Source organism: Onychostruthus taczanowskii, unplaced genomic scaffold (genome assembly GCF_017590055.1).
Source record: "Onychostruthus taczanowskii isolate IOZ18803 unplaced genomic scaffold, ASM1759005v1 scaffold38, whole genome shotgun sequence".
NCBI lineage: Eukaryota > Metazoa > Chordata > Aves > Passeriformes > Passeridae > Onychostruthus > Onychostruthus taczanowskii.
Window position 1 is genome coordinate 5,777,903 of NW_024501237.1, and position 24,924 is coordinate 5,802,826.

General features: G+C 36.3%; 1 protein-coding gene across 4 annotated transcripts in view; it reads right to left on the reverse strand.

Moving 5' to 3' along the window:
• Positions 1-24,924, reverse strand: part of LRBA (LPS responsive beige-like anchor protein) — a 369,042-nt gene that overhangs the window by 217,084 nt on the left and 127,034 nt on the right. For all 4 annotated transcript variants that reach the window (XM_041411918.1, XM_041411916.1, XM_041411917.1 and 1 more), the window contains exon 36: positions 21,163-21,271. In XM_041411918.1, coding sequence (XP_041267852.1) covers positions 21,163-21,271 — 109 coding nt within the window. The remainder of the gene's footprint in view (positions 1-21,162; positions 21,272-24,924) is intronic.

Sequence of the window (24,924 nt, forward strand, 5' to 3'; positions counted from 1 at the left end):
AGAAGAATTAACCCCATTTTCCAGGTTTGAGAACTGAGACCCTGGGCAGATACCTACAGGAAATCCATCCAGACCAAGCAGAGGATCTTGGTTTGCCATGAATTCTTTAACCACATCACACACACACACTCAAAATTTAGCAAAAGCCAACACATTAATGGCCATGAATGGCCAGACTGCATAATAGCACATATAAAAGTGGTTATGCCTGTAACAAAGTGAATAGTTTTATAAAAACAGTGGCAAATTTCAGAATAATGAATGTCAGCTAGCTGACCATTCCACTCCCATGACTTTTGATTCGATTTGGGGAAGCACGTGCTTGCTATTGCTTATATAAATATATATCTATGAAATTTAAGGAGAAAAATTCACTTTTTTCTTATAGAAAACAAAATGCATCTGAGGACTAACTCGATCTTTATCAGGTGGCTTCTTGAAGTTGAGCACATTTGCAGGCCAGCATTGGAAAGTCAGTAACTTTCCCAGCAGTATTACACCTCTTGTACAAACATCTTCTGCTTGCCAATCTGGTCAAAAGAAAATTCTAGCAAATAAGAAATCCAAACTATGAGAGATTCTTTGTTACAACATTGTCTCATAGTCTGGGGTTTTGTCAACCTTCTGAAAATTTGTCTATTAATAAAGAACTCAAAAAATGGGCATAAAATTTTTATCAGCCCCTCACCAAAAACCCTATTTCGCTGTACATGAAAACACACAAAAAATTCAAGTATTGGTAGAAACAATAAAGGCTTTTCCCCACTTCAGCACTCTCAGTCTGTAATTTCAGTTTTCATCTGGCAGTTCCACAGATCACATATGCCAGACAAACCATTTTGGCCTTTGTCAATGATTGGATTATTCTATGATCTAGTTAGTGGAATGGACACAAATGTCTGCCTAACAACAAAAAATCGCTTCTTCTTTGTGAAGCACAGCTGATGCAGACACTAGTACAATTATTTCTTAGAGGTTAGCTATCAGCACAATGTCATATGCTTTTCATGTTTAAAACAGTAACAACACTGTATCTATACATATGTACAAGCCTTAGAAACTTGCTGCAAATAAAAAAAATCAGCAGGCTATGAATTTATATATGTGTATATAAAATATATATGTCATATAAAGTGACAGAAAGAAAAAAATGTAAAAAAACCCACGAAATAAAATTTGGCCTTGTGTAGATTTTCACAGACACTAGACAACAAAAATGTACTAACAGATGAATAAATTTTAAAGAGCCATTCCAACAGTTTTAATATATTTAGGTATTTCCTCAGAATTTCCCCATGCTTTACAGCAATGCTCACCTGATGAGCAGACATCCAGGAGGACTGAAGAATAAACAGCTGACTTTCCAAGTCAATGAGACATCAAAAATTGCCTTTTGTATTCCTACCTGAAGCACTCTGCCACCCCTCTTCACAAAAATGTAAGATGACTAAATCATACCCAACACTGAACAGAATTTTTCCAGCTCTTTCTGAACACAGCTGTCTTTTCCAATACATTGAACTATTTTGCATCCATGATGATTCTAATTTCTCTCTAGCACTTTGTAAATGTTTCACAAGCTGTTATTTTTAAGTTGCCTGAAAGGGCAGAATTCTAAGAACAAGTGAATAAGGTAAGCTAAGTAGTAAAATGTTTTAAAGTGTTCTTTAATGGATCCTCCTTTACAATTTGAACAGCAACTTTTCATATCTGACATAAAATCCATAGATATAAATCACATTAGAGGGTTATTCTTTCCCCATTATCAATCTCTGTCTCTTTATGGAACATTAAAGTCACATTTGACCTTAAAACATGATAAAATGGAAATCAAACTAGAATGTTTTGTAAAAGATATAGTGAACTTGTACCTCTTTAAAAAAAGTCTCTTTATGATGTGATTTTGAACACATTCTTCATATGTGTTAAATATATTAAATACCAACAAGGATTTTCAAAATGTAGCTGCAACAAATGGAAAAAAAACCCCTGTATTTTATTGTCCTGACAACTTCCACAAAAACACAACCAGCCTGTTATAAACTGGAAACAGAACTCCATTTTGCAGGAAATTCACCACTTAATATGAATAGAAATTTGCAATTATATACCAAAACTGAGAGGATCCTACAGGCAGCAACCACATAAAATTATAACATCACTCTAGGAAGAAGTTTTAGCCATTGCATGCTCTTTACAATATATATTTTGCAGACAAAAACAGAAAAAAGTCACAGTTTTGCCAGATATCTGTCACATGTATATCTAGCTACTAACCCCAAGAAAGTTCTGCAAGAAAAACCTTCTCTTTGATCATACAGGTGTCTCACCAATTGTTCAGTGGTTTAGTTTCTACCCTCAATATATGGCAAATATACAGCAAAATAGAAGTTATTTCTCCATCTCCCTCTCTCAAATACTTGGAATACAAAAGTGAAAGAAGATTGGTTCCACTAAAAGAATCACAAAAAGACCCATTCTAAAGTAGCCATTCACCAGTAGACTATTCTGAAACCACTCAAAAGTCCCCATTTCTCTTCATTTTCCCTTTTCCAGACACCAGGTTCACCTGATGCACTGCTTCCAAAGATGCAACAGCAGGATATAGAGTGGTACACAGTCAATACTTCACACTAAATCCCAATCATTCAATTTATGTAAAATAGAAATCCAGTTTGATTTCTGTTTGCGCACAATCTCAAAAAAGTATTTTTATGGCTTTATTTCTTATTATTTCATCTCTGGCACCTGTAATGTGCACCCTTGTCATGCCAGAATATAGTTTTACAAATAAGATACACACACAGTTAAACAGAGTTGTCAAACCTTCCTTCCACTGCTGCCTTGGCCTACATGATTCTTGTTATCTGTTTGGGCAAGTGTGCAATGAAACTATAATCACAAAAGTAGTCCAGTCACACTTAGGATGAAACAAAGTGTTGTAAGGAGAGAAAAAAAAAAAATGCATTTTCATAACAAACCTCACAGGTTATCTCCAAAAAGTCTTAAATTCAGTGATTGTTGAAAGTTTTACAAAGGGAAAGTGTGTTAAGCATGGAATAGGAGCAAGGCCCTTGTTTTCCAACCCTTCATCCATGACAGAACAAAATCCTTTGCTTTGCCGTTATCACAGAACAGGGTTTTTCCTCTCTCCCGTTGTCTGCCCAAACAAGACTGCAGGCAATTTGAACACGTAGGTTATGTAAAGATTCATTTTTAAGGAACTGGAATTCTGAAGGGCCACAAGATCATCCAAAAGGCAAGTTATAGATATGAAAATACAGTACGTTCTATGTGCAGGAAATATTCAAAAAATATTGACAGGGTGAGTTAGTCTATTCTGTCTGTCTATATTTCAGTGAGGAGGAGGGTTAACCTAGTTTTTAGAACTATTTTATTGTTGATCTTTACAAAAATGTCAAGTAAAAGATTTTTTCTGCATGATACCATTGTACATTGCAATTTTGGGGCTGCACCTCTGCAGGAGGCTGCTTTCTACAGGAGATTCAAAAGTTTACTAGTGTAGGGTTTTTAAAAGAAATATTGCACCTTTTTACTTTTATTCTTCAACTCTGAGATCACTGAACACTTTTACATATGCCAGTTCCTTTGTCTAATTGAGCTAAAAGCTACTGGCTTTGTGAACAGCCTGTCTCAGAGGGTATCACTTAGGAGGAAAAGTCATCCATAAGATAATGCACAGTCTTGTCACTAATGCAAATTCCCTGCAAATAAGGATATTTTACTAAATGAAGGAGCTCCTCAGTTCTCTGCTTTCACATATCTTTGCACTTGACCTCTGACCTGAGGTTTAAAGTCTGGACTAAAAATGCTACCCAGGGAAATCTTATAAAGACTCCTGAATAAGACGTAGAAAAATGAAAGCTTAAAACCTCAACAGCGAACAAAAGTCAACCAATGACAACGTCTGACAGCCACCGTCAATTCTGAAGTGATGCCTCTGTCATCCAACGACTCCAAGTATTGATTTCTCTCAGCATGAAAAAAGCTTAAGCCAATGAAATAGATATAGCATCATCCCCCCGATAATAGCCATCAAGGTTAACACCAGCAGAACACTTATCAAAGTATCTCTTCTATTTCTTCTTGTTTTAATGGACTGAACACAATGCAATGGCTTCTCATCTCTTCAACCCATGGTTTTCCAAACCTCATTTATCCACTTTTCCAGCCTTTTATCTGATTTCAACATTAAAAAGAATCTGCATCTAAATCAACTGTTTGTAATACAAATGGGGGGGGGGGGGGGTAAAAAAAAGGGGGGGGGGGGGGGGGCAGGGTGGGGAATGAAAAAAAAGTAGGTTTATAGCCAGACATTCCTGAGGGGGGAAAAAATGTGCATTTAAAATAACAAGAGGAGGAAAAAAAACATGCATTTGACTTAGATCATACCAAACACAGACTGGTAAAACTATGGTCATGACAAGAAAAAAAAAATCAAAAAAAACGACCACAGTCAATTTGGGTTTGTGATTAGAGAGAAATGCAAGGATCTCAAGAGACATCTGGCTTTAATCAGTGCTGAGTCAACAGCTTTATTTTTTACCTTCAAGTCTCACAGAATTAAGCTCTAGTAAACCCAAATAAACACTAGGCAACAGCACTTTTATGTAGATTATGTATTTCAAGTAAATCCACTTTAGTACAGTAGGTAAATGAGACTAATGTGAGTTCAGCTGGAAAAAAAAGCAGATGTCAGAATAAAGAAATAGTGAAGAGTAGAGACAAATAAAATCAGATTTCTTCTGTAGTGTCCACTAGCACCACAGACCTTTTTTAGGACTTCTTCTTTTATGCTTATCTAATTGATATTATTTGTGAGACAGCAGCACCCTCGGATCAGAGTCAAAGACAAAACTTTGCACAAACAAGTAAGATCTCTACCTTTTTGCTAGAAACTGGGATTTCCTACACTATTTCAATATTCTAACTCTCTAAGAATCACTGCTAACCACTGGCATAAACAATATGCAGGAAGAAATGCTCTTTTCAAATCCAAGGACCTATTTTTACTATAGTTATGCACAAACATTTTGCACTCAAATGACACACTAGAACAGGAAGTTTCCTACCCTCCTCTTTTGCAAATCCAGTTTGTCAGCAGTCCCTTCATGCTGCTCTAGCTTAAAACGGTCTAAGAGCCTAAAAGCAACACATTTCAGCAATAAATTCAACATTTTTTGAGTTCACATCTTCTAAGTACAAGGCATTTTTCAAGCTAGAAAGAATCCAAGTACCATTCCCTACGCTCTAGAAACAGAAAAGCTCAGCACTCCTGCAGAGGTGGCTCTGAGCTCTCAGGTTTGATATTAAGAAAAGGAGCCAGAGATTATTTCTTCAGCCATTCCCTAAGCACACTATATCACCCTTGTGACATTCAGTGGCTTCAACACCACCACAGATATTAGTGTTGTATTCACTGAAGAATTTCTAGTCCAGTGCAGCCAGCAAACCAAATGGACGAACAACTTCTCGAACTGACACACGCCTTTATTTCATAAGGAATATCCACTCTGTCCAAACAATGACATATACTTACATAATCTAAGGATTCACTACACATTCTTAGTGAGGGCCAAATTAAGGTCATACTGGTGCATCATTTCACAGGTGTTGGATACTTCATTTTGCTATCTTTTCATATTGTCCTTTCTATGCAACTTAAGTTTTTAAAAGGGGCTAAAATAACTTTCAATCAGCTGAAAACATGTAAGTACTGAAGGGGATCAAATTCAAAGCTCTGGAATGTACTCATTCATTCCCTTCTTGTGACCACCATCTCTGCAACTGTCTCACTCCACTGAGGCACAGTAAGGATTTCCACTGCCTTGACGGTGGGAACAATGCAGTGCAGCAGTTTGGCCCCAGCAGCCAAACGAGTACTTTCCCAGGATTCAGATTTCCAGACACCCCACTGCCAGTACAGTTCTTTTATGGCTCACAGCACCAAGGCTTGGCACAGGAGTGACACCTGAACAGATTGAAAGTCACATGCAGTTCAGATGGCACAGCTAAACTTGAAGTCTCTAAGAGCAGGTAACACTCACCAGTGAGGATTTCTGAACAACCCATCTTACCAGATAAGAAGCCCTTAAAGGTATCACATAAAAAGCAATTTTTCATAAGTTTTGTATCCAATTAATTCTGAATAATTTTTCATACTAATGGCAAAAGCTGCATTTCTGTAAGTGGGGAAACGATAACACCTTAAAACACAGGAAAAATGGACATTCTCAATGAGTGGGGAAATGTACCCAGAATGATTCAGACAAGCAGATAAACCAAACGATAATTTGGAAACTTATTACAGTATACCTTGTACCACTAGTTCCTGTCATAAGTGGCATGGAGCATTTTGTAATGAAGTTCCAAATAAAGTCACTATAAATGTGGCTTCAGTCTCTGGCTATAAAAAAAGTGAAAGGCACTTGCATGACTTAAAATTCTTTAATTTCTATAGCTATCAAAGAGACAGCTATAAATACTTAGGTATAGCAGTATTTAACACCTGACTTATGTTAATGGCCTCAAAACTTACCTTGAAGGAATGTGTATTTTTATATAGGTTTCATTATTACATGTCACATCCATATTGTATGTAGAATCCTAAGCAAAAACAATCACCATGCCTCTGTTGATTCTGTTACTTCTTGCTTGATATTCCTGTTACATCACAGTTACTAAATTTCCCTACAAATTTGCAAAACACACGCAAAGAAAATTTATTTCCAGCCAAAAACCTCTTCATAAACAGTTTCCAATCTTATGTAAAGTTCCAGCTTTGCAAAAAGGCAGAAAGATTAGCCCCTTGAGATATCCCTCCAGTCTGGGGTCTGCATTTCTGGTTCTATTTTATACACAGCTCCCCTCAAACACTTTTCAGGTTTCCCTGTTTAGTGTCTTGGATTCAGAACACAACTCTGATTTTAATCCAGGAGTTTGAGAATGTATCAAAACCTATCAATTCATGAACAAAGAACAGAGAGATCACATTCATTTGAGATAACAAGCATTGAGGCATAATAATTTTCTATCTTGCCATGACAAGTTGCATGCCAGTGACAAGCACATCTTTAATAAACATCAGTTCTTTGGATACCACATTGTTCTCAGACCTGACTGGGTTCCTAAAGATGTCACTTATGAGGCTTAGTGGGAAAATTGAAAAAAAAAATTTAAAAACATGTAATTGTCCTTACAAACACAAATTCATTCCCAAAAGGTAACTCATCTGTCCTTCACCAGTTCCTACCATGAGCTCCAAGCGCTAATGTAGTGGTCTTTATGTCTGAGAGCTGAGGACCTTTGCAGCCTCTCACAGTAGAGAACAATCACCCTGCCTGACATGTATCTTTGAGCAACACTGCTAAATAGGACAAACACGGATTTGCTGGCAAAGTGTTTCCCTCCCACACATGGTAAAAAGCCCTTTAGTTACTACCATTAAGTCATCCTCATCTGCAGAAACATTTTAATGAATTACTAAGGAAAAGTATTAAGGCTGGGTTTTGTTTTGTTTGATTTGGTTTTTGTCAGAAAAATTTCAAATTACTAGAGGGAATCTGTGAAAAAAGAAGGATTACATAAAATTTTATTCTAAAGTCTATTCAAGAATAACATGTTCAGTGCTGCCAATTTACAAGTTTCTAACTTACACTGCAAAATTGCTCTTTACCTCTTTGTAAAATGAGATTTGAGAGGCTTCCTCTTTCCAAGGCCAAGTATTTAAAAAACAAGAGATTTTGATTAAGATGATGAGGAAATGGCAAAGACAAAAAAAAAAAAAAAAAAGTGTATTTAAAATATGGTCTATATGGTCTTTTATAGCAGTTATTCTTTAAAATCATTCCCTGTCACTTACTTTGGAAACATGTCAAGAGTCACAATCCCAGCTTTGGCTTAACCTCTGCCTTATATTAAAGCCTCCTGTCAGAGTTCCTATAGCATCAAACTATGAAAAACAAATTGTTTTAACTTTATTTTTGACCCTCTCCTTTTTTCCAGTATTCTATGTTTTGTGTCTCATTCCACCTAAAGCATGAGACCTTTTTCTTTACAACTTATTCTCATGCATTAAGGTAACATGATTTTTAATTTTAGAAGAGCATGAGATGTACAAGAAGTTTTCTTAACTAACATTTTTTTATTCAAAAAAAGTTCTAGCACCCTTGAAAGGTTGACATTGGCTCTAAAAATTGTAGGGGGAAGGATAATTTATTTTCTTTTATAACTGGGTGATTTTACTATCCATAAAAAGATAGCATTTGAAATATTCCCATTACGGAAAGCATGAGAAGACAACAGCCTCTGGGGTTTTTTGCAAAAATCTTCAGTGAAAAACACTCATCCATACAACTCCAGATCCTTATACTGAGCCATATGGAACACAGACTAAGAATATTGCTCTAAAATGTATATTCTTTTCTTACTCTCTTGGTGTAAATGAAAAGACTGCATTGATGCAAGAGACAGTACTGCAACTATCACAGATGCTCCTTTCAGAGAAATGAAGAACTATGTAGCACCAAGGAGTTTCCACTGGCATCATCCTTTATGTTGTCAATTTTACTTTTAAAAAACTATATAATACTCCCTAAACAATTTGTTTACCTTTACATAAGAACAGCTAAGAGCCACTTCCTACATTTTCTCTTTATGTCTCATTTCAATGCTACTTTTCAGAACTTGTGAAATATACCAATTTCAAGGTTATGATGATGTTCTTGTTGCGTTTTGATTTTGGCTCTGTTTAAGTTCAGCATACAAGGTTTTTCTCTCTGTTTGTTCTGGGTTTGTTTTTTTAAATGGTATGAGGATGATTTTATATTCACCCTCAATACAGTTATCAGCATTTTCTACCAACAGCTGAACTCAGGGATGTTGGCGTAAGAACACAAAACAGATTACACATTCCAACTGCACAAATCCTGCTTAAGTAGACTTTCCTAATTTAATTCAGTGTAAAATAATAAATTCAATACTTGGAGCTTGTTATGTTTAGAGAACAAAAGCCATGCAGAATAAAAAAAAAAGCAACACCAATTCTGTGGATTTTTAAAACACAAATCTGAGTTTTGGTGTGAATTACAGTTCACTCATTAAAATTATAGGTTTTGAAATAAAGTACAGTGACTAATCAAAATCAGCAGCTTCCACCAAGCAGGCACAAAACTGAATGCAACTACTGAAATTACATAAAACATTATATAAAACACATGTAAGCAACAGTTATTGGACATACCAAATAGCCATGTAACAACATCTCTCACACACTTTAACAGCTTCAGTTACACTCCAGCCAATAAACTACTTCTAATATTCCAAATTTCTGAACAGCTTCAAACAACTGTGATTCAAAAATAACCCAGGAAACATTCCTCCCTCCTCTCATGCTGACCATATGAAATTGCCTTGCAAAACAGCATTGGGCCAGTGCCAAGATGAGTGATGCTGGCTATAGGGCTCTCAACAACTGCTTAGAAATGAGATATTTAGGGTTTCTAACAGGCAGCACAGGAAAAAAAATCAACAATATTTTAGAAGTCAGAATATCTGATTTTTTTTTTTTTCTTTTGTAAGTGTTCCCTTGGGACCAAGGGCCAGCATGGAGCCAGCACTGGTGAGGATGACCCAGCCCTGCTGGTGTTAGTGGAGAGGGAACAGAGCCAACCCTGGCCTCTGGTCCCAAGTTACGACAACAGTTGTTTCACAAATTCCACACATCCTCTATAATATAGCAACCCACCCAGTAACTGAGAATTTTGTTTGCTTTATCTGTCAAGGATTGGCATCAGCCACAAAAGACTGAATCTCCAACTACTCTAAGGACAACAGACAATTCAGGACAGTTTTGTCAGACTTAAAGCTCAAGTTTCTGCAAGAACAGGCAGGGAAAAGGCTTGAAGAAGCACAAACTTCTCAAAATCCATTAGGCCATAATCTTGACATTACTATTTAGACTAGAATTTGTTCCTGTAAATTTTTCACCAAAAAAAAAAAAAAAAACCAAAAAAAAAAAAAACACCAAAACAAAAACCCCCAGTATCTTTCTACTAGGATACAAAACAAAAAAACATGGAATGATGACCAAAGCACTTGCACTGCTCATCATAGTCACTATCACCACCTTCCAAGCCCTACTTCCAAGAGATATCAAAATCTTTTCTTTTAAGATAGCCAGAAATGTTTGAAGAAGCATTTTCTAAGTAGTGAATTACTAACAGGGACTTAGAAATGTGAGCAGGAAACAGCTGGGAGGGACGAGTGGTGAGAAAGGTAACAGGAAACATCTTGTGTGAAGGAAATAGTGAGGACAGTTTGGTCTTCTGATTGGTAAATCTTTCTAAGGATTGACTCTGCCACTTCCAGTTGGACTCCAGATTAACAGTGAAACCTAGAGGTTTTTAAGTCACTTGAAAGCTTCCCTGACAAAATAATCACCAGAAGAGCAACTTAACTGCCTGACACATCTTCCTTTTCATGATCTGAGACCATCTCAAAGGAATTGGTTCCGGCTTTCTCCCATTTAGATCAGAGAAAAATCAGTACAGAAACTCGTTCTGTAACCACTTCAATAAAAGAATAACATGAAGCAGGAAGGAAAATATTTTTAAACTCTGTTATAGTGATTCCCACTCTAAATACAAGGAAGTTAAGATAAAAACCTGGACTGTGAAGCAATGATGTAGAAGAGGCAAGGTGAAAGGACCTTTCAATTCCAGTTAAGAATTCTGATTAGTGCAGTCTTGTTCCTTTCCTGGAAAGCTGCATAGATCTACTCAGAAATAAATGGCTACCTTTGGAAAAGATTAGGAATATCACCCCTGCATGGATGTGGCTCAACAGTTCGCCACCATTTTCACCTCCCTGGATCCCAGACATCCCCATCTACTACAAACTACAGATAATTTTATCAATTTAGTTGTAAAATCTTTATTTAAACAATTACCCTCTCTTTTCAACCATCACTCAAGAAGGTGTTTATTTCTGCACACCACAATATTTTGCATCCATAATGGAGCATTTTCAGTGAAAGGCTGAAGCTTTCAATGGAACACGAAAGTAAATTATTACACTAAATGCAACGTTTTGTACAATTTTCTCCTGAATAATATACTAAAAGACAAATGAGAAAAATACTCAATGGAAGAAATATAGGTAAAAGTAAAAACCTTGACTATAAGCGCTTTCAGGCACTGCTGACAAACACCTTCAAACATTTTCTAAGCATCTCAGTATGTTGTCCCAAAGCTGATTTTTATAAGTCACCTTCATGAACATCAAAAAATAAACCTGCAGGTATCAACTCTGTCATGCCTCCATCAGGAGACCGCATTAACAACAAAAACAGACAATTCCTACTATGATTTTAGTCCGAATAAGAGAATGATGAGGGCAACCACAGCTGACTTAACCAAGAAGCCATAGATCAAGACAGGTACCTACTCAAAATATGGACCAGAATGTCAGTTCATTACTCTATAGGGTCAGGTGTGCCATGTCTTTTAGGCACATCCAAACCTGGTTTGGGGTTGCAAATCAATCTAACATGAAGACACCTGTTCTTCCTTCCTTATATAGAAATATCAGGGTGCACAGGCTTGGGTAAATAATGCAGATAAAAAGCACACTTTGCAACCTGAGTAAGGTTCAGAGTTCAAAAAATAAACTCTTTTTACATTCAGCTCTAGACAGTAGTTTAGTGGGTCAGTAAATGAGTGCATACTGCAGGTACACAAACTTGTACAGGGTTTGTTCTTGTACATACAGCTGCAGAGTGAGCTGCCTTCATAAAGTCACTTTAAATTTGCATTTCAACCACCAGATGCTACAAAAAATATTTTACAAGTAACACAAATAACAACATCCTAATACCTGTATTCACCAACCTACCCCAGTAACTTCAGAACTGAGAAGCTTTTACATGAAATGCAGCTATAGTCAAGTGGATGGGCTTTAACCCAATAACCTGAACTCAGGCCAGTCATAAATAGTGTTTGTAACTTGGTTGCTTTTGCCAGGAAAAGCCAAATGAGAGAAAAACCACGCAGAGCCAGCACTAGGGTATAGGGAATTATTTTAAAATTTTGTGACCGCTTTCTTCAGTTGCTGTTATGAACAACCTTTTTACACAAAAACAATACTTTTGAAAATGAAACTGTATTTAGAATATTCAAGATGACTGCCAAAAGACTGTCAAATACATCTGGACTACAAATGATAATATGCTGAATCAAAAGCTAACACCCATTTAGCAATCAGATGCATATTTCATCCTTAATGAAGGCCAGAAAAGAAGAGTTCACTTTATTCTGGATGCAGGTATCAAAGCAGATCTCACAAAGCAACACAGGCGCATCATCTAAGGATCTTTTTCACATTAAGAATCCTATTAGAAGGAAAACACTAAAAGGTAATTGAATTTCCCTCAGTTATCTTCATCTCTGTCAGCTCCTGCTACAATAACTTACTCTCCAGAGCAGAGATAACTCAATTCTGTCCGGCAAGCATATGTTATGAATCTCCAAAGCAAACTTGTCTAAATCATTCTGGTCTTCTATCAAGGTTGGCTGTAGATATGAACTCTGACAGAAAGCAAACAAATTTATTTTTATCTTTTCAATAATTCGCTTCCCTGTGCCATGATGGAAGAATCTTAAAGATATAAATGTTTCCACTAATTCTGGAATTATAAAGACTGGTTGAAAACACTTCATCTGAAAGTTAATGCTATTAAAAACGCTTTGATTCCCTAGTCTGTTTTAACAAAAAAAAAACCAAAAAAAAACAAACCAAAGCAAACCAAACCAAAAAAAAAAAAAAAAGCAGGTTTGGGTTCCTGTAGGCAAAACAGAAACCAAATTATTATCATGCTGTAATTAACACTTTTTTCAGAATGATTTTGATATTTATATTTTCACCTTCTGTGGAAATGTGAAATCGGGAAATAACAGAAGAATAATTTCTTTTTTTTTCATCAAAACTCTTAAAACATCAGTAAGCACAAATCATCCACTCACATAAACAAACAACTTTCATTTAAAAAGTCACATTTTGAGAAGGTATCATGACTTATCTAGACCAACATCATAAAAGCAAAATAAAAGAAAAAGCAGCCAAAGAAAAGGTATATGACAAGAATCAGTAGAGCTAATTCCAGAAGGAGAAGAGAGAAAATATGAGATAAGAGCCTGGTCAAACATTTACATGTACGTAAAAACAGTCTGCAGAATGAGTGAATAATGAATTGAGAGAGATCCTTGGTGACACTCAGCTACTCATAACCATTTAGTCACAAAGAAGATGTGAAGAACTGGAGGGGAAGCTTGGAAGACCAAGTCACCATAATAATAACACAGCACAGGAGCTTCACCTTAGATAATAAAACACAGAAAATAATACAATTTTAGATATAAAATTATGACCAGTGCATTGACCTTTATCTTTGCTCCTTTTTGCCGTAATTTGGCAGCTATTAGAATTAATCCTTCATTACACTTGCTGGAGTCATCCTCCCAACTGTAAGCATTGAGTACAGTCATCAGCCATTATCAGCAACAGCTTTATTCTATTAATTACAACAGTGTAATGAACAGAAGGTGCTCTAGGAAATACTGTTTGCGATCCATGTCTCCTCATCTAACCTGACTCACTATCAGGGAAAAGGCATTTTTCACCTCAAGCATCACTTCAAATTGCAGAAGAGTGGGAGTGTATTCTGGGAGAGTGTTACCGCATTTTCCCTTTCAATAAGCTCTTCCTTAAGAATGCACACTTTGACATAGGGTAATAGGCTTGACAGTGAAGCCCAAAGATAATAAACACATAACAGGAAAGAAATAATGCTAAATGAAAATAAAAGTAAGTTCAAGTTTACAGCTGAGCAGAGATTTAAGTTCAGCCTTCCACTTGAAATACTGAGAAATAACACCTTCAGGTATATAGACCCTGAAGACCTTTGACCTTGTCGGCTCCAATATTAGAATTATTTTAACACAACGTGTTTCTCATTTGGATCAAACTGCGTTGCAATAAAACACACAGGAGAGATGTGTACTGTCACCAGTGCTTTTTCTTCAAAGCTGAACAATTCCTAACACTGTTCTTAAAATGGTGCATAAGCAATACAAGTTATCTCTGGACAGAAATTTTAGTAAAAAATATCCAATCAAACACAAACAGGATATTTGCTTTGTTTGTATTCTATTTGCACTGTATTACTTCAGTCCGGATTATTTAAGAATCATTACCTGGCATGAGCTACCATAAAAATCTGTACATGAATAATAAATAAGGTAAACAATACAGATTTATTTTTCATTAATAGGTGAGAACAACAACATTTCTGATGGGAACATCTCATTTGAAGCAAGAAATTTCTTACCAGGCTAGCTTAATTTTCACATTATAAATATAAAAAGATGCAGAAAAACATGGAAAATGCTTTAATAGACAACACAAAACCTGTATAAAAAGATACAATATTAAGGGTTCAAAGGAAACATATTCCATCCAAAAGAAGGCTTTTTTAAGAACAAACAAACAAAAAGCTGGAATGGCTAAGCTGTAGAAAGAAAATAGCATTCTTCAGTCAGTCTCACCAAGAAAGGAAAACAGAAAAATATGTTAACTATGGCATGATAGTTTCAAAACCAGAATGAAGCAGGTCAAAAGAGATGGAGGAACAATTGAATAAAGCCATAAAAGCAGCGTTAAATTATTTTTCAAACAAATCAGAGGGAGGAAGCCCATTAAGGTGTCTCTGTAGAGCTAATAGAAGATCAAAGGGTAAAAAGCCCTCCTGGAACATATGACCACCCCAGAACAGAGACGTTATGAAAGAAAACTGGGATGAGAACAACTGCTGCAACCAGGCAGTGTCCACTCAGGTGATCCAGAATAACTCAGGGATGAGCACAGCCATTCAGATGCATTGCTATTGTTCAAACTGCCTCAGTGCCAGAGGAAAGAAATATGCCAAATGGACTCTGGAGAACTGCAGTGAGCAACATGGCAATAAGTTTGAAATTTCTAAAAGGCAAACTTGGAGTTGTGTTTAAAGCAAAAAGCAAACAAAGGAATAAACACACTGGCAAGAGCCATCATTGCCTTTGTAAAGGAAGTCAGGCTTCATTAGATTTCTTTCAACAAGCCACTCGAGACACAAACAAGAAAGATCAAGCTCATCAAGTCTGAATGCCAAAAAGATATTTAAAGAAAAGCAGGATGAGGGAGGGTAGATAGGAAGATCTTATGATGGAGTTCAGATGTATTCCATCTGAAAAGGTAAGTTCAAAGACTTAAGGAGAGTAGATAATTTAAGCTTATTGGTAATTTCTAGTGAATACAATAATCTGTAACAGTAGTTAGGAGAGGGGATAAACAGTTTTAAAAAGGAAGTTTATCATTCACAATAAGAGAAAAATAGATGTGTCAAATATGTAAAAGAAGTGAGAAAGGACAGAAAAAGTTGAAATGTCAAACATTGTAAAACACAGTGCATGACCTTCCTGGATTTTTTTTTCAAATTACACTTAGTTAGTCTTCTTCATTTCACATGACAATTCCAAAAATTGCTGCCTCAGGAATAAAAGAAATTTAGTCTCCTAGTTTGGGACTTGCCAGCATTTTGCAGCAGAACAAAACTGGTTAATCCTCCCATGGAAAAAAAAAATATTCTCCTATGCTCAGCATTTTGTAACGTGTTTATAATACCTCAAAAATACTTTTAGAAATAAAAGTTTATTTTTTTCTTCCTACTACTGACAGACAGATGGTGCTGTAACACCTAAACGTCCCAATGCAAAGGGCAGCATTTATTTAAAATTTACATTTGAGAAAGTCAAGCCCATTCACAGCAATATGTGTAAAGCCTTATTTTTCCATGAGGGAACATCTAACTTCCTTCATGCTGCCCCATTACATTTTTTTAGTCTTTATGACAACAACTTGCAAGTGCATTCCTGCAGCTTGCACTGTCATTTATCTCCATGCGTTCTGTGGAGAACCATCACTGCTGACCCACTCTAAAAGAGAGAATTCCCACTGAAATCAGTACAAAATCTTTTGTTTTAGTAAATAAGAACATTACTATTAAGTGTGCTGAAAAACACTTTGATGCACAGGTTCTGTAACGAAGCAGCTTTTGTTAAAACCATTGGTAAACCACGGAGAATATGGACCCAGTCAAGGATTAAAACCTTCTTTCCCACAGTAACTTCTTATTAAATACAGAAGCAAAAATCATCTACAGAAACTACAAAAACCTCAAATACATTTCTGTAATTCTTTCAAGGGCTCTCAAACATTCCCTCTGTCTTAGGGATATTCTGCCAGAATTGACATGCAGTAATTTTTAGTCACTTCCTCTGATACAAATAACATATTTCAACATTTAATGCTTAGTGCACCAAAGGGGAAAGATCTGGAATACAGAAGATTATGCATCAAGGGAAGCACTGGATTTTGCCTTCTGCCAAGGAAACAAAAAGCAAAAAGCTCCATTCAAGTCACTATTGGAACGCTTGCCTAGCCTTGCATCCCACCTCTGTCAAAGCAACACCAGTTTTAAGATTTGCTTCCCAGCAGGAGCCATGAAGTAAAACATTCTGTTTATTACCACAGCCTGTAAATTGACACTGAATAAGAATTAAAACTGTGAGGAAGTCCAAGTCTTCCGCATGAAAAAACATAACTGAACACAAAAGGGCAACAAATTTTACAGCAGCTGGAAATGCTAGATTTAATTATTGAAGAGAAATCATGCAGAGAAGTTAGCTGCCTAGCATGATTTATAACAAATGCAAAGGGAAAGTCATGTGAAATTCTCAGTTAATCAACAGAAACAGCCAACAACAAGAATGCCAGCACTTTCTATTTCTAAGGATGACAAGAATTTGAAAAAAAAAAGACCAAAATTCAAGGGGATGACACCACACAATCTTTCAAAAATGACACTTTGAGGAGGCAGGTCATTTTGCCAATTAGAGGAGCAGTAACATTTAACTGAAAAAGTACCAAGGGGTTTGTTTTCCTCAGAATGAAGAATCCTTGACCAGCCATTATAGAAAGTTTTCTGAAAATTAATGTGTGGCATTCTCCACTGCTCTTCTACACACACCATAATGTACAACATTATGAATAGTTTAGTATTACACATTTTCCCCCATTTTCCTAACTTTTCATGTGAATCTTCCATGCAAAAAATCCCCGAAACACCAAAAACAAGACAAAACAAACAAACAGCAAAAAAAGAAACCATGCTCCTGGAGAAGTCATCAAAAATACTTTACTTTACTTGGTATCACAGAATTTTGCCTAAATCCATTCAAGAGCAAACTAAAGTTTCACTAGAAAGATGAACTATTTCACTGAATAGGCCATGCTTAAAAACCTTGCAGGTTTACTTATTTAGAATTGTACAAATATGTATATTCACCCAGAAGTACATCAAGAGATTTACATAAGACAGGAGGCATAGCCAAGGCAATGGGCGCTTCTGTCATAAATTATAAAATAAAGTCAATTAGAGTACAAAATTCCCTCCCCCCTCACACCAAATCAAATTGTTCCCATAGGCCTGCCTCCACAGCAGTCTGCACAGATAATCTAAGACACAGTGAGAATCACCACCTTTTTCAAGGTCATTTCTAGAAAACAATCTGGGTGGCAGCATGAAACTACCATAAAGAGGTTCCTCTTCAGGATTTTCAACTCTGCCAAACACCGAGGGTGACATTTTGAAAACTACCTAAGAGACATGTACATATAAATCCAAATGACAATGGAGAAAATTTATGGTTATAAGGTATATGTTAGAAATACTCACATTCCCACATTCACTGCAAAAAAAACGTGTTTCATTGCTACCTCATTACAGAAATGAGTAGAATATTCCCTCATCAGGCTTCTTTGAGGCTAAATCACACTGTAAAATGAGTATGTCTCAAGTTTCCTGGTTACTCTCCCATATCTCTACATGCACAGATGGAACTACTCCTTATACAGGTAACAGTGAAAAGACACCTAAGTTTCTGAAAGAGAGAAAATTGCCATGACAAGGCACAAGTAGAATAGCAAATATTTCTTTTCTATTCCTTTCAGTTTAAATCTATCTTATTGAGGCACTTGAAGTTTACTGCATATCCAAAGTTACAGCAAAACTGGAACAACAAGCCTAAAAAAAAGAAAAAACCAAAACTATCCTTGCTTTGAAGATTCTTCCCATGCTTTTGGTCATCCCACCAAATGGAAAGGGTTCCTCTCCATGTTCTTACCAATGCAGGGCCCCACCACACAGAGACAGAGCAAAGCCCAACCAGAGCTTACACAGCAAAGTTCACATGTGCTGCATGTACTGTTGCATCTCTCTCTCCTCCTGAACAGGAAAAAATTGATACGTGGACATTTCTCCAGCCATTTCTGGAGGGAAAATATCTCTCCTGTACGTGCAATGAATTAAGAATCAAACAGGAATGGCACCCCACGCAACTTTTGAACTATCACCTGTCAAATAATTTCTTGGATCACATTTCTAAGATGCAGTTTTCAGCACAGCATGCCTTTCCTTTATTACCTATTTTCCTAGATTTTTCCTTCCTCTTATAATGACCATCCTTACGTCAATTTTAACTGAATATATACACATAACTAGAGAGCTTCATTGTGAAGCTTGCCTAAATTTCCCACTGTTTTCTCCTGCCTCTATGTGCTCCAAATACAAGACTTCAGTTTTAAAAAGTAAAAGACAATTTGCCTTTGACTTTTAAACTATCCTTGCAACATAGACCAAACCTCTTCAAAATCTGACTCAGATATTGCAAGACTCATCTTCATCATGACTTTTAGAAATGGAGAATTACAATCATGTAGCAATAAACATCCTTAAGATCTTTAAAAAGAAAATTGGGGATTGGATTTTTGCTGACCCAGAGTTAACATGTGTTATTTCATATGCAATATGAAACACCAGACTTGCAAGTCGGAATAAAAAAAAAAAAAATAAATAAAAAGGGTAAGAGCTCTTTCAGTGTTTCTCATCTTAGGGCCTTTATACCTCCTCAAACAGTCTCATCTCCTTTCTCCATAGCACTCAGAGGACAAAACTTTCTTCTGATCTGAACCAAACATGCCCATTCCAACCATTTTTAAAAAAACCTGCAACTAGTAATTACCAGAAGCACAAAACACTGTTAAATGTGATCAAACCCACATTTTCATATACATAATTTTCCTGGGCTAAATCCTAGAGTATCACTCCTCTGCTCACTTTCTTCAGCTATCACATCTTAAGACAAGGATGGAATGTGGAACACCGGAATTTCTGATTGTTAACATGGTAGACCTGCAGACTCAGATGGATACGACTAATGGTTCCTCTTTCCACAAAGGAACACAACACTGACTGAAATCTGCCACGGACATCAGGTTCTTTACACATTTGGTAGAATCCAATAGTTGTGTATCCTTACTTTCTACACCTGTGGAAGTCATGCTGGGTCAAAGTCTTGCCCAACATAGGAACAAAACTAAACTGGATAAACAGACTGCTGATATTTGAGTACACCATTTTCCATTTAAGTGCCACCTGATAAGTTAAACCTCTTGAGCCACCACCGCTGAGACAGGACAGATTCAAACAAGCATCAGCCTAAAATATTAGCCAACTCTCATCCTAGAAACTTGTCACAGCAGAACTCAGAGCTATATTAAAAATGTAAGTTGATGCTCTGTTTAAATTTCTTCCAGACACCATAAAAGGTATCTTGAGGCTGAACTAGGGCTAAGAGTGCAGCTGTCACTGAACAACTGTATTCACAGAGAGCCTGTATTTATACGAGAGAACCCTTCATTTCTCTCACATATCCTATATACACACCCCCCTCTTTGCAAAGAGTTTGCATCTGAAGGGAAAAAGTGGGCTGCTCATCTAATCAATAACACCATGTCATGCATGGAGCTTCTGCATAAATACAGAGCAAAAGACGTCAAGCATGTCCCAGTCCAATGATTATCAGGCAACAGAGCAAAAGGATGCACTTTTCATCTCCACAGGACTGTCGCCAAACCCTTGATGTAATAAATGAAACATGCCTGCTATTTCAGCATTGCAGAACTGTACTGTAGATACCTTCCAACATCTCTGTTTGCAGGAGGGGGTAACTAGCTCTAGATGAAGTGCAGATATGTTATTAGACAACGCACAGCTTGAATCCTGGGGCCAACACAGATGACCTTTAGAACATAAGCACTGTCTAAGACAAATATGCTTTCATCTTTGGGGAGTATTTTTTCAAGTAAAGATTTAAGAGGAAAACAGTTTAGAAATACGTTAAACACAAATGGGTCTTCAATCTCTTAATGCTTCATTTTAAAAACAAAACCACAAGTAATATCACATGTCAGAAGAAAGACAAAGTACTCTTTAAGTAGAATATTAGTGAATTGAGAGAGATTTAGCTTCATTTTCATCAACCCAATAATTAAAGCACAGGGAAAGCTGATATATAATGTAACCAAGATCCTAAATTGGAGGTATGAACAAAGTGACTCAGAAAATAGGCTTGTATTTTTGTTTGAAGTGATACATGTTTATTACAAAAACAGAGACCATCATTTCACTTTAGATTCCCTTAAGAGGGGTGAAAATATGAAAACATAACTAAACCACACTGAGGCATGTAAAACATAGAGAGAATGGGTTTAGAGAGGGATTAGTTAAATAGCAGATGATACAAAACAATAAAAGAAAATAATTTCTCATTTTGCACTTCACAGCCTGTTAACACTTATCTTCAGCAAAATGAGTTTTTTCAGACCTGTATCTTGACTGTGATGCTAAGCAGCTTTAACACATACAGTGATATTTGCTAAATGGAAAAGAGCAGCATTGGCATGATAAAATTATTTCCCCTACAATCTATGGTGTGCAGATTTCAACAAGTTCTGAGCTGCTCTGCTCAGCCTGTTTTTCCATCAAAGTTAGCAGCAAACGTATCAAATCACCCTACAACTGCAAAGCACCATTCAGGGTGGAACTTCCTGAGGCCTGCAAAGCCCATATCACAGCCTGCAATCCTTATACACAGTGGGATGGATATGCTTTTGTGTTTTGTTTTTTTGAAACAAGATTTCCTTTCTTACCTCAAATTCAGCATGGCGGTTAATATCCTCTGCCCTCTGTCTGCTCAGGATAAATTCTGCTTCATTAGCCACTCGTACCAGATGCTCCTTCATGGTTTGACTCAGCAACCTGAGGACAGAGAAGATTTAGGAAATGCCTTGAGAGAATGAAGTCTAAAATAAAAGTCTGGTAATACAGTGTATATATATGCAAATATGTTGGGCTCTTATGACTGACTTTATTGTCCTAAGAAAACAGTACAAATAAGGTTGGGGGTAATTCTCTGGCAACTAGTAAAATAGTATTTCTATAGTAAACCAAAGTAAACATTAAACAAAATGTAAACACTCCAGACAGTCATTTATTTTACCTGAAATAGTGACATAAAAAAATCTTTCGCATCCACCACCATATAAAGTAAGCTGTTTTTGCATACAAACATCCACAGTTAAAGCTCTAATATAACTGATGTAAAATCTAAATTTGAAAAAATGTAATGCAATACAGTTTTTCCTCCAAATGCAAGATTGAAATTTTATGCTAAGTATACATTTAAGTAATATTTTCAGGATTATAAAACATTCTCAGTCTCACAAATTAAATGCTAAGATATACATTGTTACAGGTTATGTTCAGAATAAAGCTGTAATTCAAACTGAGATTTCTGAGGCCTTCATAAACCCTGAGTTTATGAATGGCAGCAAAGCTGACAGATTGAATTACAACCCAATTATTCTCTGAGTTCCCATATTGTTACTAAAAACATTTCCTTTTTAATTAGTTACATTGGGATTCATAAAGTTGAAACTGACTATACACGACTCACATTGTTTTAGAAGGTGCATATTTCCACAGGATGACTTAAAGATACACCAGATGAATCCATTACATGCTCTATTGATCAAATCTTAAAAATATCTGTTATTAAATCTTTTTTTTTTTTTTGGGTAAGGTTTCCAGTTGTGGAAAAAAGAGTAGCAGAATGTAAAATCACTTGCTTTCCTTGTACATACAAGCTAAAGTACATTTCAACAAGTTCAGAGTGTATTGAAAGGCTTTCTTTACAACCACAGTTTTTATTTAGGATGTCTTCTAATGCATCCAATGTTAATTTTAACCCAAATAACTTATTTATCTGAAATAAGGATCCACCTGTCTATTACTGTATGTTTGAAAGAGTGATGCTTTGCTGTCTCTTTTACTATGCTTTCAGAATTCCACACTTGCAGGAGACTTGCAGGTCACATGCCTGCTCCCATGAGAAGAAATCCAGAGGCAGAACAACACCTGAAGCTCTTTGTTCACTGCCTCTCTCATTCCAGAAAACTGCAGCTCAGAAGCCACATGAGGCCACGAGCTCAGGAACCAGCCAAGTTGGTGGATTAGTCTCTCCCCATAGATGAAGTCTTGAAATAAGAAATATGCACAATTCACTGTCTGAGATGTGACTTCACCCTCTGTTTGGGGAAGCTTGTCCAAAAGCCACTAGTTTGAAACCACATTAATAGTCCTTGGTTTTTTTGTATTTTTACTCACTGCTAGAATAGATGCACCTGTTGAGCAACAAATACACAATTCTGCCAATTTATCTGCATGCTTTAGTGACAACCAGCAACAAGGAACTGTATAAGCAATAGTCTGGGCAGATTCCAAGTGTTTGTCTCTTTCTCCATGATCTCCAGTAGCACGTTCAAATTTGACACATAAGCATTTAAACTCTTTTTAATTGAACTAAGAACTGTTCAAAAAATTAAGGGGATCACAAATGCTCATGTACCACGACATCATGTATTACAAGTTGCATGTAACACAGTTGGACAGTATTCCATTATTTTCCCTGAGTTTGCCAATACCAATAGCTTCTGCTAGCTTGATCAGACTTTGAAAAGTAACAGCTGTCCTCTAAAAGGTCTACTTTTAATCTAATTATACACTCAGAGTCCCACTTTTCTTTCATCTTTTTATGAAATCACCCTATATAATAATTATCTTAACACTTTACTACATGGTTTTCCTTTTTTATCTACCAAACATGGTAGATAACTGGTAAGCAACCCAGCATCTACTATGCACGTCCAGAAAGGATGGATGTATTCCAAACAAAGCAAAGAACTACATTCCCTCACACAGGAACAATGTTGTCCAAACAGACCAGAAGTGTACCTAGTGAAAACAAATACACTTTAAGTTCCAGGAAGAGCTTTGTCTCCTATGGATCAGTTGTTTCCCCTGTCATCCCCAGCTCTCCTTACTAATCCCACACACTTTCCTCACTTTCCCTATGATACTCCACACAGGGATAGACCAGGTAGATGAAACTGAGACATTATTTTTCTTTTTTTTTTCCTTACATTCAATAACTTTAAATTTAAATCTTTCTTTTCAGTTCAATCTTTTCCAAACACTGCATATGCTTGGATTAGCTTTCTTATAACAAACAATTCCAGTTGCATTATCATCTAGGGCAGTGTGGAGCTCCTTTATGAAAACAGTATCCACATACATGGCATACCACTCATATTTCTATTTTGAATTTGCCACTTAAGTATGGAACTTTGCAAAATAAATATATATATCCTTACATAAATGTAATGATGGCGTGATATAATAGAGGAGTCTGTAGCCATCAATAAAAATCAAAGGCCAATATGAGCTCACAGCGCCTGTATAAATGAATACACCTCCGCGTATATGTTTGAAATGATGTTTTAATCACCTAATAAAGACAAAATTTTGGAACCTTGGCAGCTGCTAGTTTTCCATTTAAGGGAAACAAAATGTTGAACAGAAATTTGTTAAGTGCAGCTCACTGCTTCAATAAAACAACAGTTCCCAGGTGAGCAGACCACTGCTGAAGCAAGAACAGGATTCTGACTCTCGCTGAAGAATTAGCTCTACTCCAAACTACACACAACACACTTTGTACATTTGGGAGAGCCTATAAACTTACTACCTAGATCAGGTAACTTGGAGAAACAAAGGCTTTCTTAAGAAAAAAAATGTTTAGAAACATCTGATTCTCCTCACTAAGACAGTAAGTGGCACTTCATGGATTTAAAGGATCATAATGGTCCTTTCTGGTTCCTGCTTTGGCCTCCCATGCAAATTGATCATGAATGTCTTCCTGAAAACAATTTCATTTCCTCCATCAAGTCTGTACATTCTGTTTGCACTACAGGAGAGCTTCCAGGAAGACGCTCTTTTTTTGTATGTTTGTGGGGTGGGGTTTTTTTGTTTGGTTTTTTTTTTTTGGTTGTTTTTTTATTTTTTTAAATAAGGCTTGAAGCTTATAGAATCATAAATTGGTTTCAGTTGGAAGGGACCTTAAGGATTATCTCCAATCCCATGTCATGGGCAGGGACACCTTCCACTAGACCAGATTGCTCAGAGCCCCATCCAGCCTGGCCTTGAACACTTCCAGGGATGGGCATCTGCAGCTTCTCCAGGCAACCTGTGCAAGACCAAAAAGATATTTTACACCATATTCTCCCATAAAATAGTTTTATAATAAGGAAATTACTTTCAATTTAAACAATGACCAAAAAAAAAACACAAACAAAAATTCCCTAACCATTTTTGTGCTTTTATCCTGATTTTTTCCCAGCAACTAGATTATATTAGTTCTTTTTCAGTTAAACAAAAATTTCATCTAAAACATATTAAATACTTTTTTTTACAGCAAAATGACAGCTTTTCCTTTCTTTGAGTAAACAGACAGATTGAATTTTTTGTCTTTTTCAAAGTATGCACACCCAAGCTTAAAGACAATCTCAAGTCTAATA